Source organism: Hemiscyllium ocellatum, chromosome 6, assembly GCF_020745735.1.
Source record: "Hemiscyllium ocellatum isolate sHemOce1 chromosome 6, sHemOce1.pat.X.cur, whole genome shotgun sequence".
In the NCBI taxonomy this organism is placed as follows: Eukaryota; Metazoa; Chordata; class Chondrichthyes; order Orectolobiformes; family Hemiscylliidae; genus Hemiscyllium; species Hemiscyllium ocellatum.
Genome location: NC_083406.1, coordinates 106,057,591 through 106,073,704, shown reverse-complemented (window position 1 = coordinate 106,073,704; position 16,114 = coordinate 106,057,591). Strand labels below are relative to the sequence as shown.

The window sequence follows — 16,114 nt, the reverse complement described above, 5'->3', positions numbered from 1 at the left end:
ATGTATGCACAGGAAGGAATAATGGGGAAAATGAGAGAAAAGTACAGTGATTGTCTGAAGTGATTTTAAATTTGCATATAGATTGGATCTATCAGATTGGCAATAGTAACCTGGAAGTTGAGTTCATAGAACGACAGTTTCTCAGGCAGCATGTTCTTGAATAAAAATTTTGCAGATGGCGCATAATTGAACAAATGTGAACTTGTCCACTTTAGCAGCAAGCATAGGAAAAACAATAAATTGTTTAAATGGACAGGGAGCACAGAACCTCTGTGTTATGGAGGGATTTGGGTATCCTGATACATGGACCCAAAAATATTACGATAGAACTTTTGCAAATAATCAAGAAAACAAATGCAATGTTGTTGTTCATTGCAAGGGAAACAAAATGTAAATGCAGGATAGTTTTGCTACAGTTGTAGAATGCATTGGTGCGACCACATGTGGAGTACTGTGTACAGTCTTAGTCGCCTTGTTTAAGAAAAGATTTGAAACAGTGCAGAGAAAAAGGAACAGAAATAGACCATTCCACCTCTTGAGCCTGGTGTACAGCTATTTAATTCATGCCTCATCATTTTATGTTTTGAATTCCACATTCATGTCTACCCTGATGATCCTTGATGCCACTGCCCAGCAAGAATCTGTATATTTCTATCATAAAATATTCAATGACACTGCCTCAAGTATCTTCTGAGCTAGAGAATTCCAAAGTCTCCTAGAGAAAGAAGTTCTTTCATCCCTGTCCAGAAAGGGAAACACCTAATGTTAAAACAGTGTCCCCAAATTCTGGATTGACCCACAGGAGGAAACATCCCTTCCATGGCAACCTTGTCAAGACCTTTCAATATATTCAACACTTCAAGCAAGTCACCTCACACTCTTCTAAACTCCAGTGGAAATGAGCGCAGCCTGTCCGACCGATCCTCATAAGACAACTCACTCATTCCAGGTTTCAATCTATTAAGCTTCCTCTGAAACGACTCCAATATATTTTGATCCTTGTCTAAATAAGAAGACTGAAATCTTCTACAACTGAAGTATAAGATCCTCACTTGTATGTTTGATTCATCTCACAATAAAGGATAGCTCCCAATAACTTGTTGTACCTTCATGATAACACTTTGTGACTCGTACCCCAAATACCTAAATCCCTCTGTACCTCGGAATTCTGCATACTGTGCTTCTGCACTCTTCCTGCGAAAGTGAATAACTTACATTTTTCCAGATGTTTACGAGATGAAGGATTAGATTGCCCAGATGAAGGATATTCTTATGAAGAAAGATTGAACAGTTCGGTCCTGTTTCTAATGAGGTTAGAAGATTGAGAAGCAATCGCAGCAACAAATAACTTAAGAGCAGGAGTCGGTCATTCAGTCAATCAATCTGCCCATGGATGATTCTTCATCTCAGTGCCATATTTCCTCACACTTTCCCCATAGTCTTGATGCTTTTTTATGTTTAGAAATCTGTTTCTTTCATTCTCAAAGATCTTCAGTGGTTTGTCCTCCCCAACATTCCACAGGTACACTACCCTCTGAGTGAAGAAATTTCTCCTCATCTCAGTCCTAAATCACCGATCCTGTATCCTCGGTTTGTGACCCCTTATTTGAGATGCCCTCGACAGGAAACCCATGATCCCTACACGCTGTTAATTTTCTTGAACCACATAAGATCCTGAAGGAACTTGACAGGATGGATATGAAAGCAGGTTACCCTGCATGGAAAAGTCTAGAACTCCTGGACTAGGATGCAGAAATGTTTGGGGTGTTTAACAGACTTTTAGAAAGCACTTGAATATGCAAGGAATGGAGGGTATAGACCAAGGGCAAGAAGAAGGGATTGGTTGAAATTTGTGTCATGTTTGGCACAATATCTTGGGCAGAGGGGCCTTTTCCTGTGTTGTACTGTTCTATGTTCTCTGTTCAATGACACAACTTAAAAATAAGAGGTATTTCATTTAAGATAGTATTGAGGATTTTTCTTTCTCACAGAGGGTTGTTAGTCTCTAGAAATCTCTTCCTCAGAGAGCAGTGGACGCTGGGCAATTGAACATTCTTTAAGGCTGGGTGCAATTCTTAACTGAGAAGAAGCCAAAGGGTATTAGAATAGACAGAAAAGTAGAGACCAATGTCAGATCGATCATCATCATAACCTAATGGAAGAGCAGGCTCAATGGGCCTACTCTGTGCCAAATGTTTATCATTGACTAAGTTGAAAATTCACTCATTACTGAACCAAGAATACAGGCTATTTTGATCAGCAAGAAGTGCCCCAATCTGTGGATTTGCATTTAGTACACTCATTGTTCAAAAGCAATCTGGCATCTGCCAAATGAAATGCAGTTTGTGGCACACTCTGGAGATAGCAATACGTTTTGCAGAAAATCTTTACTCTTCAGCATCTACCATTCCAATTGCTGCAGCTGTGAGCTTGCAAAATGAGTGGAAAATAGTCATTGACAGTGACCTTTGGACTAATCCCTGAATTAGTTAGGTCACCTGTCCATCATGGAAAAGCACAGCAGGTCAAACAGCATTTGAGGAGCAGGAGAATCGCGTTTCGGGCATAAGCCTTCATCAGGCTTATGCCTGAAGTACTGCTTTTTTCTGCTCTTTGGATGCTGCCTGACCTGCTGTGCTTTTCCAGCACCACACTCTTGATTCTGATCTCCAGCATCTGCAGTTCTTACTTTCTCACACCTGCCCATCATGTTTTCCTGAACGCAATTAAGCCTGATATTTAAGGGAGTGTTAAAGAAGGATTGTACTAGTCTCAAAATATTAATTCTGTTTCTTTCTCCAGCTGCCAGACCTGCTGAGTTTACATAGCAGCCTCAGTGTTTGTTGGAAAGGGAGGCCCAGACATTTCCAACATTAACCTTGAATTACTCTTTCTCTGCCTTTCAAACAACACCTGTTGCGATTTTGTTAAACCTCCTCTTTCAAGAGGGAGGGAACTGCCCAACAGAAATTACACCTTAGAGCATTTCCCAAGTTGAGACAGCTCTTATAGATGTACTTTTCCGGAAGACAAGTCACTGGGGAACAAGTGGAAATCGAGATCCACCCAGGGCCCAGCTGTTTTTGAATCTCCAAATCATGGGCTAATTGTGGCAGCCCAGATGTGGAAGCGAAAATTAGATTTTTTTAAAAATTCATTCTTGGAGTGTGAACATTCCAAGCAAGGTCAGAATTAGTTGTGCATTCCAAATTGGAAGAGTTGACTCTCCCACTTTCTGGAACTCCTGAGGTCCATGTGACATTCACAGTGCATTATGTAGCAACTTGGTACAATTCAGCAATTCAGGCATTTCAGGGAGTGGTTAAAAATCAACCATATTGCTGTGGGATTGGTGTCACATGTTGGAAAGACTGGTTAAGGATGGCAGATCTCATCCTCTGAAAAGCATGAGTCAGCCAGTTTCATTAATAATCCATTATTTTCATAATCATAGCTAATAAGTTTGCATTTTGTTCCAACATAATAGCCCTCCCCTTCAGTTGCTGTGTTGGGATTTGAGCTCAGAACAACAAGGCAGTCACCCAAATCTTTGGATTTTTAAAATTTGTCAGAAAATTGGTATTTTTATTCTGCATCATTCACCAGTAATGAAAATGTTACACATACTTTTCCTGAGTACCATTGTTTGAATCATATGTCCATGGAACCCAGACACAATTACTTCACAGCGCTGTCCGATATATTGTCTGTTTGTGGTTTTGTGTGTAAGTAGCAAAGATGGAAGTGGCTTGGATTCTCTCAGATCTTTGAATTACTAGTTCACTAAGATAGCCACCGAGCTATTGCCTCTTATATGCCACCATTCAGTTTCTTTATTAATATCCTGATATTCACAGCTTAATGCTGTGGCAGGTAATCCCTTTATTGTCAGGATTTAATAAAAGAACTGGACAATATTACAATAATGCAGGTCAATAATCCATGGCAACGATCAGATAATCAACTGAATTATATTTAGGTGTTCACTATTTAATTATTTGAATTTTTAAGAAAAGCACAAACTAATACCTCCATTAGGTTTAAGGTGCTTATCGAGTGTAGCAGAATACTGTGTTATTGATGCCGTCTGCACAACCTGCTTTTTAAGTTGACTTCCTCGCTGTGTTCATCTTTTATGCATGATGTAGCTTTAATCCATGTTCATGTATTTTTGACACAAATGTGTTTTTCTTTAATTATTTACCAATCAGAATAATATATGAGCGACTGCTGTTTTGCTCCTGTCACTCAAAGCACGAGTAATACAATTTGTAGACTGCTTCAGCCATCTTTCCCTTGCTCGTTATAGAAATCGAAGTTTCCTATATTGGTGCAATTTTGAAATAAAAAGGAAATAATTCTAATGCCCTCAATTGTAATTAATCTTGAATTTTCTAATACAGAATAAAACTAAAATATTTTTATCTATATAGATTATTTCCTTTATGCAACCTTTATTTACTACCACTTTCTGTCCAATCTGGCTTTATCACATGCTTTTTTATACATACTTTTTAATGCAGCCCAGGAAATATTTCCCAGATGGTATTGCTGATCTTTGGATGGGCAACACTGACGTATCAAAAACTAGAGTCAGTCTTGTGGCTGTATGAAAGGGGAAATTAGCAAAGGTTCCTAATTCTGGCAGGATCCCTGCTGCAAGAATCTTTGATCATTTTAAGCTAACTTGCTGACTCATGGGATTGGGTGGAATGTCTATTGTGCAGCCTGGCTAATATTGCTCATCATTGATTTCAATGGAGAAACAATGTGGGGACGTTGCATAAATCCTCTCCCAGCTATCTTCCTCAGGTGGGATTAGCTTGAAACTTCCTGCTGTTTTGGGGTGTGTGTAATGGGAATCTATTGACAAATTACAGAATCAGACACTACAGTTAAATAGATTAGAGTGATCCTGGAAAAGCACAGCAGGTCAGGGAATATCTGAGGAGCAGGAAAATCGACGGTTTGGGCAAAAGCCCTTCATCTGAAGGTTTTCCTGCTCCTCGGATGCTGCCTGACCTGCTGTGCTTTTCCAGCACCACTCTAATCTTGACTCTAATCTCCAGCATCTGCAGTACCCACTTCTGCCTACTACAGTTGAATAGCCCGTTCCTTGGCATCACCAAAGCTAGTTTGTGAAAAATGTCAGCCTCCATCAGGTTCAGGCCAGGAGACAGTGAATGTAACTACTAAGGATAAGTCGCCCTCTTCAGGGGAGAGGAGGTAAAAGAGATGCAGACGTCTATCAAAGCTTTTAATGGAAAATGGATAGAAGTTCAAGGGGTAAGTACTCTCTATGCAAAGTACTCCCTCTGTGACAATGTAAAAACCATGTAGTTATTAAATATTTATTACCATTTTAAAGCAAACCTTCAATCTAAAAATAGACCTCCTTTGTCATGGTCATTAGTGTTTCCTCATAGGTCTCTCCAGTGACGTCACTACAGGTTTGAACCACCTGATATGCTTTCATCATATTAAGGTAGGGGGACAACTGCAGCGAGGCTTAAGATTCAACCCATAGCATTAGTTCTTGGTTATGTAAGCTTCCTATCCATATACATGTTTTCCCAATTCCACTTGAGGAACACACATGCTGGCTAATTGGGAGGCAAACTCCAGTGTACCATTGCTTTAAGTATAAGATTCAAAATCAAATTAAGTTAGCTAAGTTAGCATTTATTGCCCATCCCTAGTTACCTTGAGGTTAGTTTGGAGACAACTATGGCCAGCAGATTTCCTTCCCTAGTGAGCACCAGTGAATCAGATGAGCTTTTGCAACAATTGACATATGATCACCGTTATTAGATTAGATTACTTACAGTGTGGAAACAGGCCCTTCGGCCCAACAAGTCCACACCGACCCGCCGAAGCGCAACCCATCCATACCCCTACATATACCCCTTACCTAACACTACAGACAATTTAGCATGGCCAATTCACCTGACCTGCACATCTTTGGACTGTGGGAGGAAACTGGAGCACCCGGAGGAAACCCACGCAGACACTGGGAGAAAGTGCAAACTCCACACAGTCAGTCGCCTGAGGCGGGAATTGAACCCAGGTCCCTGGCGCTGTGAGGCAGCAGTGCTAACCACTGTGCCACCCTTTTAGCTGCATATATTTATTGAAGTTACGTTTCACCATCTGCAATGGCGGGATTTGAGTCTGTAACCCCAGAACATGATTCTGGGAACTCTGGATTACTAAACTAGTGACATTACCAGTACACAACCACCTCAGCACACGAGTGACATGTGCTGAATGTCACGATGGGTCTTTATGTCACCGAGCAAGTTGCTTCTTGACCCACAGGTCTTTGGGAATACTGAGCCAGGCAACCTATAAGCCAGCAGGATCTGGAGCAAAGGATTGGCTTTCAGCCCTTCCATTCTTTGCTACCACTCTGCCTCATCATTTACACATTTGAACCCAAGCATTCTGTTTTAGTTCCACAAGGTAGAACTGCAAAATAGCAAAGTTACAGTAAACTTATATCAAACCCTAGTTAGACTGCACTTAGAGTACAGCATGCAGTTATGGTCACCATATTAAAAAAAAATACAGAAAATCTGAAGAGGGTGCCCAGTAGATTTATGAGGCTGACACCAGAAATGATACAAGAAGTGATTGACAGGCTGTGTCTTCCCCTAAAGTAAGCTTGGGATACTATATTCGGGGAGAAAGTGAGGACTGGAGATCAGAGCTGAAAATGTGTTGCTGGAAAAGCGCAGCAGGTCAGGCAGCATCCAAGGAGCAGGAGAATCGACGTTTCGGGCATGAGCCCTTCTACTATATTTGGGGTCTTTTAAATTATGGAAGGTTTCAGTAGAGTAGTCAGGGAGCATGTGGAGGAAAACATAAGCAGTGATCATCAATATAATATAGTCACTAGGGAGTAAATACGGAATTTGGAAGGAATTTCTTTGCCCAATTGTGATAAGAATTTTGAACATAAGTGTAAATGCATTTAAGAGAAAGCTAGACATATATACGAGGGAGAGGGAAACAGATGGTTCAAACAGTACATTTAAATGAGAATAGATGAGCAATAGCTCAAGAGAAGCAGAAACATCATAAGGATTAGTTGAGGTGAATAGCCTGTTTCACTCGCGAAAATCCAATGTAAAACTATCGTCTTTCAGACTTATACGTCAGGTTTGGGTACAGTAAGCAGCTAGAAGGAGTCACAACATGCTGCAATAACTGAGCAAAACAGTCCACTTTATATGGAGAACATTCTTATACACATCTGAAGCACACAACTCTATTGCTGCCTTTGGTTGCCATTGTCTCAACCATTAATTAATCTTGCTAGCATTTGTCAAGGATGTGAAGTTCAGAGCTCCAGTGCATTAGGCCTTCAAAGACTTTTACAAGTTATGATAAATATTTAATGTACTTATTTTTATAAATGCCAAAATTATACATGTTTGCTTCACTGTATACAACTTCAATTGCCAGAAATTGCAGTTCTCCTTCAAAGGAAAGTATATCCCTCCCATTTCAGAAATCAAACTTGTGCTGTACCTGAGCAACCTATTGACAGATTTACCCTGATGCTGTGCTGTCTCCAGTACACCTTTCTTTAACATTTTTCTTTGCCTCCAGTAAAAGTCACAGCAGCTACAGTTTCAGCCCTGAGTGTTTACAAACTCATATTTCATTTGAAATGAATTGATCCATGTACCCGTTTTCTACAGAATAAGGATGTCACTGAGTATGGACTGTAATATTTCATTTGAGCAAATGCTGTCAGTGTGTCATTCGGAGTAAAGTATGTAGGCAAGTGTGAGGTCACACACTCTAATAAGAAAATTCAAAAGGCAGATTATTATGTAAATGAAGAGAGACTCCAAAAAAAGTGAAGTACAGCGTGTTCTTATCTTGAATGCACAAACATTAGCATGCAGATGCAGTGAGTAATTAAGAAGGCAAATTGACTTTTGGCCTTTCTTGCAAGGGGATGGAGTTTAAAAATAGAAATGTCTTCTTACAACTGTACAGGATGATGAAGTTGCATCTGGAGTACTGTGTATAGTTTCGGTCCCTGCATTTAAAAAAAAGAATATACGGGCATTGGAGAAAGTTCAAGAGAGATTTACTAGGCTGATTCCCGAGATGAAGGAGTCAGTATTTCAAGAACAGTGAAACAAGTGAGATCTTTATTCATTAGTATTTAGAAGAATGAGCGATGATCTTATCAAAACATTCAAGCTTCTGAAGGGGCTCGACAGGGTAGAGGTTGAGAAGATCTTTCCACGAGAAGGGGAACTTCAAAGTTGGGGACATAGTTACAGAATATGGGGTACTCATTTAAAACTGAGATGCAGAGAAGTTCTTCTTTCAGAGGATATTGAATGTCAGGAATTCGCTGCTCCAGAGAGTTTAGGAGGCTTAATCACTGAAAATATTTAAAATATTTTGCAATATCAGGGAGGTGATGGCTGTGCTAAATTGGAATCACGACCTTACACAACCATTAGAAAATGGTGTTGTGGAATCCTACAATGTGCAAGCAGACCATTCAGCCCATTGAGTCCATAACAACCAGCTGAAGAACATCACACCCAGACCTACCACTTCCATCCTATCTCTGTAACCCTGCACTTCCCATGGCTAATCCATTTACCCTGCATATCCCTGGACACTGGGAAATTTAGCATGGCTAATCAACCTAGTATGCACATCTTTGGAAATCTGCCATTCTGGATGGGAGTGAGTGAGAAAGAAAACTACAGACCGATATCCTGATAGTTATCAGCACGACTATTAAGAAAGTAGAGTATTGTTAAGAAAATACATACTCATGGAAGTTTTTGTCATAAACTCATTTCTACTAAATTTTGGCTTTCCCCTTATTTATTCTTGCAAATTGTCCTGATGTGTGCAAGACAAAAGCTTTGATAAAATGTGTCTTCTTTTTCAGTAATACTCATGTTTTGTACTATCAATTGGCTATTTATATTAAGAAAGCCATAGAAAATCAAAAGGAGTCAACATGGTTTTACAATCTAAAAATATTGATTGACAAACATATTGGAGTTTTGTTTTGAGTGTGTAACCAGTAGGATAAATAACGGAGTAACTACTGTGAGTCTAGAACCACATGTAGGCCCGACCAGGTAAGAAAGGACATTAGTGAACCAGATGGGTTTTTAAGTGGTCAAATGGTTGCCATTAGACTAGCATTTTGCTCCAGATTTTTAACTGAGATCAAATTTCACCATCTGCCCTAGTGAGATTATAACCCACATCCTCAGCTCATTAGACTGGGACTCTGTGTTACCAGTCCAATGAATTGAATTGAATTAAATTGAATCTATTGTCACATGTACGGAGGCACAGTGAAAAGCCTTGTCCTGAGAATAATGCAGGCAGACCACAGAGTTAAGTAGCGACATTACCATTATGCTATCACCTCCTTACAAAATGGCTATTAGTTTTTCCTCCCTTATTCTTCAGCATGGTGAAACTCACAGTGTACTAGCCAGCAGGAACAGTGAGTAGCCTTTTATCTTAGCCCCTATCCCACCTCCATCGCCCCTCCCCCTAGTCCCTCCTCCCTACCTTTTATCTTAGCCCCTATCCCACCTCCATCGCCCCTCCCCCTAGTCCCTCCTCCCTACCTTTTATCTTAGCCTGCTTGGCTCTCTCTCTCTTATTCCTGATGAAGGGCTTATGCTCGAAACGTCGAATTCTCTATTCCTGAGATGCTGCCTGGCCTGCTGTGCTTTGACCAGCAACACATTTGCAGCTGTGATCTCCAGCATCTGCAGACCTCATTTTTTACTGGGAGGGGAGAGCCATGGTGGGGATTGATGATGATGGAATCTGGAAATGTTAAGGTTTTCAACAGTGCAGGAATAATCATACATTTTGGAGAAAATTGTGATTTAAAGGCAGAAGAAGAATTTTACCAGCCACTAAACTTCCCATTTTTCTTGAAGAAGACAAATACCAAGGATAGCTGATATATCCAGCTTTTGTGTACGAGGTTGACAAGGTTGATAAGGGACTGGAGCCTTTGGCTTAGGGAGGAAAATTCAACTTTGGCTGCTTCACCACAAGATGAAAGGTTAGCTTGAGGCAAATTGTGGCAGTTACAAGTTGTAAAGTCTAGTCAATCTCCATCCCCAGGACTGGAATTTCAAATGGTGAAGACTTGACTGTGTATGAGGATAATCCTGAATCCAAGAATGAGTTAGAACAGAGTAATCCCAATAGCTTGGAAGCAGGCCATTTGGCTCATCAAGCCCACACTGACCATCCAAATACCATCCCATCTAGCCCCATGCTATTCCCATAAGCCTGCATTTCTTAAGTCTTATTCACCGAGCCCACAAATCCCTGGATAGTATATGCAGCCAATCCACCAAACATGCACATCTTTGGACTGTGGGAGGAAGCCAGAGCATCTGGAGGATACCCAAGCCAACACAGGGAGATTGTGCAAATGCAGACATTCACTCAAGGCTGGGATTGAACCTTGGTCCCAGGCATTGTGAAGTAGCAGTGCTAACCACTGAGCCACCATGTCACCCATAATGCCACTGTCTAAAAATGGTTTGTCCTTTATGAAATGGAAAACTGACCTGTTTTTGCTCTAACTGGAGATTTTGAAACAACTCAAATAATTTCAGAAGGATGAATTAGTCATTTTCACTAGATTTTTCACCACCCTGTACATATTGCTGTTAAACATGATTGAATCATATCAGCTTTGTTACTCTTAATAAGTTCTTATACTGGAAACAGTCTATTCATCCATTAGACACGATTGACAACGAGACCGCAAAGTGAGTTCTTAAAAGCAATGAAGGTGAAGCTAAATGTATTTAAGAAATCTCCTACTCCCATCTTTGACGAAACAATATACTTGTAGGTTTAAAGGCCCATCTATCAAAAAGTGCTGAGCACCGTAACTGGACACCTGACAACTATCTAACTTGGTGAATCATTTCTTTCATGATTCAGGGTCACTGTGATCTCTAAATGATTCACCAAATTGGTAGGAATCGCAAATCTCCTGTTTTGTTTGTAAAATGAAAACACAACAGATGTGATGCCTTGTGGATATAAAAAAACTTATCTGAGGTTTTCCTTGCTGCCATCTTGAGGGAGTTGGTAACTTGAAAAATATAAACTGCTGCACGAGGATAGCAATGGGAGACATTGAGCCAAAAATCAAAACACCTTCACCTACCTTGACTTGAAACAGGATCCCTGTCAGGGGAAATCTCAAACGCAAGAGCACAGTGTCAGTCTGCGGGGCCAGCAAGAGAAGAAATGTCTTCATTAAAAGTACTGTGAATCTTTGTAGATATTCCATTGTTTGGTATATTTAAGGCTGGGATGGATGCACTTTGTTGAGTCTCCAGGAATCATAGGATATCAGGAACGGGCTGGAAAGTTGTGACCGAGGATCAGCTGAGGCAGTATTGATTGGCAGAGCAGGGTCAAGGGACTGGATTGTCTTCTTCTGTTCCTATTCCTTATAGCCCCAAATATCTACATTCCTCCAATTCTGAACAATTGCAATTGTCCAATTTTAATCAAGCAACAATTGATGGCTGAGTCTTTAGCTGCCTAGACCTCAAGCTCTGGAATTTCCTTCCTAAATCTCTCTCCCGTTATTTAAGATTGTCTTTGAATACTACTTCTTTGATCAAATTTTAATCAGCTGCCTGTCTCAGTTTCACACTTTGTTTGCTACAGCTCCTGTGAAGCACTCAGATTTTTTTAAACCAGGCAAAAGGCACTATTTAAATGCAAGTTGTTGTTAAGCTGATTTCAACAGAGAGTACCAGGAGGTGGAAGAGCATGTTAAAGCTTCTTGGGAGCTCAGTGGGGAACAAGGCTCAGAGGTGCAATGACCAGGATTCAGTCGAATTATTACCGTGCCTTGTTAACAGAGACATGGGCGCAGTGATTGGGGAATTAAAAAGCTGCTACCATGGTGACCCTTTCCTTTCTTTGCTTTGATACAGAATCACAACAACAGCTGCATGTATGATGGATCTGCGGAGATACCCACTGGATGAACAAAACTGCACGCTGGAAATAGAAAGCTGTGAGTATTCTCAAGAGAAACTGGCCCCGCAGCAAAATAAAATTCCTCAACCACTAGCATTAGTCTTACCAAGCATCCAGCTGTATCCCTGTCATTGTCTCTAGCTCCCAGAAAATACATCCATCATAATGTCATCTAATGTTTTATCTTTCAACAGGTAGGTGCTAGGTTTCCTTTTATTCAAATTTTTAAAAATATTTGTGCTTACGTAGATTTCCACATAGGGAAATTACAGCTGAGAGTCAGAAAGCATTAAATGCACCATCATTTCGGTTTGATTAGGCAGCAGTTTGATGCTCATCTACAACGCAGGATGAATAACGCTTAAATTTTAATCAGATTCAGCCTGAATGAAGCAAACACTGGGATGCTCTCCCTTTGCTTTATCACACATGACTTTGTATGCTCCTGGGAGACCCCAACCCCCGGACTGTGCAGAGATCAACTTCATGAACAGGGGCTTTCAGCCCAATACAAGTAGTTAGTCAAAATGCTTGGGCCATTTAGTACATTGTTTCAACCCAGAATGCTGCATATGTTTCACTCAAGAAGAGTGGGTGGCAGAGGATTGAGAAAGAGAGAGGTGGAATGGTACTTCAGTAAATTTGAAATTTTCATTAAAAAAAATGGCCTGGATTCTTCTGGGAGAGTAATAGTGAGTTGAATGTACGCGCTATTATTGGGTTGTAAATAATCCAGGAATTCGTGCTGAACTAGAGACATTGTGTGAGTTGCAAGTTAGGCTTGTAATCGCTGGATTTTAAGGGAGGAAAACGAATCTTGATTGAACCATAAAACGTCTTGATGGATGTTGACAGGGTGGAAATGATGGCTTCTCTTCTGGGAGATTCCAGAATTAAAGGTCACCAATTAAAAATAAGAAGTCACCCATTTGAAAAGGAGATAAGTAATTTTTTTTTTTGCCCAGAGGATGATGAACTATTTTCCTCAAAAGAAGAGTCTTCGCTGATCATCTAAAAATACTCAAAAGTTTGAAAGTTAATGTGGGATAGATGAGAATGTTAAATAATTAGGTTGACCATGATCTTATTGAATGGCAGCACAGGCTTGTGGGGTGAAATGGCTTATGCCGTCTGCTAAAATGTATATGCTCGTATATTCTCTCTCTCTCTCTCTCTCTCGGTCTCTCTGTCTTGTACGGTGAGACCTTTATTCGACAGCATCTTGCTCGAAGAGCTCAGAGTTGAAAGTCTAGGGACAAATATGGGGAAGAGAAAGGAGGGTCCTAATGTATAACGTCGACACTTAAAATCAGCCAGATGCCAATTACTCTTAAACTGAGGGGAGCTGACAACAAGATCTGATTCCCAGCTATTTCTTAAAGCACAGAGGGGAAACTTCAAAAGACATTGCCTCAGGTTTGTATTTAGCCCAGAATATTGTACATTTCTATTGCTGCTTTATTTGCCTGCGAGGGAGAGCTGGTGGAAAGAGCCTTTTGCAGATGACGTGGATAACACGATGAGAATTGGGTACAGCAGATTGCAAGAAGACTCTGAGGAACATTTTTTCACTGCAAGAACATCCTTCTTCAAGAAGCCTTGGGTTAAACCCAAACCTGACCAACAGGGCTGAGCCCAGGACTCACCCATCCTATCTGCTTTCTTTCTCTTTTTATTTTCGCTCTTTTTTTTTTCCTTTTTCTTTTCTGTAAAGCCTGGAGTGCGGCAGATGAAAGAGGAGGTCTCCGGCGACAGCTGCAACAATGCCAGGGTGGGCCAGACACATCTCCAACCCAGCCCAGAGTCTCCCAGCGAGGGAACAGATCCCAGGCTGACTCCCTCTGCCCTGGACGTACAGGCTGAGCCGAGGCTCCAGACCCGGATGCCCGAAGGAGGGGGAAACCTCGGTGAAAGGGACTGGAAGCAGCCTCTGGTGGACGGTCAGGTGGGAAACAGGAGGGACGGAACCCACGCATCCCCAGGCCCTGGCTCAAATGTAGCAGTCACTATTGTGGCAGTAACAGAGGCCTGTAACTGAGACCCCAGGCCCCATTACAGATACACGGAGCCTGTTTCAGAGACTCCAGCTGATGTCAAGCAGTGACTGGAGGAGCAGCAGAGGAGGAACAAGAAGAAGAGAAAAGAGTGAAATCTACTGCAATAAAATCTGGCATGATATATTTTGTTTTACACACTGACTGTAGCACCAGCCAGCACAGAGTCAGTACCCTAAACTGAGGAGACTCTAAATCTCCTGGTTATCTGTTTAAATCTTGCATTATATTCAATGTTTCAAGATGGCGCCGGAGCATGGTGATGTTTTGCATTCAACACACAAAGAAACACTTTTTACTGTTTTTTATATCCATGTGATAATAAATCTAAATCCTAATAGTCTATTGACAGTCAGCAACACAGTGGCAATGCCAATTGGATAGCAACCCCAAGTCCTTGACTAACATTTTGGGGATATGGATTCAAAACCCACCAAAGCAGATGGTAAAATTTGAATTAATTTTTTAAAAAAAGTTGGATTAAAAGGTGAGTCTAAAGGCAACTGTTGTAAATATGCATCCGGTTCACTAATGACCCTCAGAGAAGGAAATCTTTTGTCCTTACCTGGACTAATTTCAATATGACACGCAAATGTGTCTCTTTCCTGCCTTTTGAAATGGCCAATCAAGCAACTCTGTTCAAGAGGAATTCGGGATGGGCTACAACTGTAAATGATTTAAGAAAACCTTGCACTGTTCTGCTGCTAGGTTTGACTGAGTGGAAAGAAGCATTAACGTCCCATGAATGTTGTTAAAGGGGATGAAACACACTGCAGAAAACAAGGCACAGTATTTGAAATTGCTGCAGTGAGGCCAGTAATCTGTCACCAAGTCACCCGTTAGTTACAGGTGCACTGTGACCAGCCCACACAAAGCCAGTCCCTGGACTGAGGAGACCTTCTGAATCTCCCGTTTATATTTTTTTTTATTTTATTCATAGTTATACAAAATACCATATAATCATAACAATACGTAAGAGGAATCAGGTCACAATCATAAGGTGCCCAAAATCTCACAAAACAAGCAACACTCTATAAAATATATAAAATTGTCACACAAGTCACTGTCCTTTCAAAGGTACCACAATGACAGAAATCCAGAGAAGAGTCCATTTCAGCCCCTAACCTCAAAGTTTACAGCAGGCAAAAGCCCACAATATATAATTGCAAACACTTTACACATGGCCTGCACCCAGGCAGGAAAGAAACAGTTTACAAACGTAACATAACCAAAAACAACATGCAACACTCAAAACCGATGATTACATGACTCAGCTCTCCCACCACCCTGCTGTCCTCAGGTACCCTACACTGGTCCACACTATGTCCTAACCAGATCGTCCTTGGCTAGCCTTCCTACAGGTCAGTCTTCAGCCACCTTGTGTGCTGACCGACTCTCCCCAGAACCATCTTCCTCCAGGTTGGTCATTGACCACCCTGCTCCCAGCCATTCTGCATACTGACCAGACCTCCCCCGGGCTGGTCTCCTGCGAGCCAGTTGTCAGCCTTCCACTCTCCGGCCACACTGCAAATCACCTTTTTTTTTATTATTACACAGTACAGTTCAGAAACAATTAACATTGACAGCTATTTTCAAAGAAAAAGCAATTTTACAAGGGAGAGGAGCAGCAACGCCTAGCCCCAAACCCTACTATTCAACCAGTTTTCAGGGAAATGAGGAACCTCAAATCCCAATTTCAATCATTACAAAACAATAACAATACTATTTTTACACTCTCCTGTTTACATTGGTCAACCTGGACTCCCTGACTGGCCCAGGGTAACAGCCCCAGTCAAGGATCTCATAGTCAATGCGATGCACCTGACCATGGTTCCAATCACTACAATAATTACCAATGTAAGGTTCCATTGCTTGATAGATTTAGGTTCCATCAATGCCACACAACCTTTCAAACCTCGCAAGGGACTATTTAAAATGGAATTATCTCATTCCAATGATTATTAAATTGCTTCTTGAGATTTCTAAATTTTAACATTTTATTTATTTCCTGCCTTCTTCCT

At 41.0% G+C, this 16,114-nt stretch overlaps 1 protein-coding gene across 4 annotated transcripts in view; it reads left to right on the top strand.

The window, feature by feature from the left end:
* The window catches only part of gabrb3 (gamma-aminobutyric acid type A receptor subunit beta3), a 110,925-nt gene that overhangs the window by 13,783 nt on the left and 81,028 nt on the right, over nt 1-16,114 (top strand). For all 4 annotated transcript variants that reach the window (XM_060826835.1, XM_060826833.1, XM_060826834.1 and 1 more), the window contains exon 2: nt 11,994-12,076. In XM_060826835.1, the coding sequence (XP_060682818.1) occupies nt 11,994-12,076 (83 nt within the window). The remainder of the gene's footprint in view (nt 1-11,993; nt 12,077-16,114) is intronic.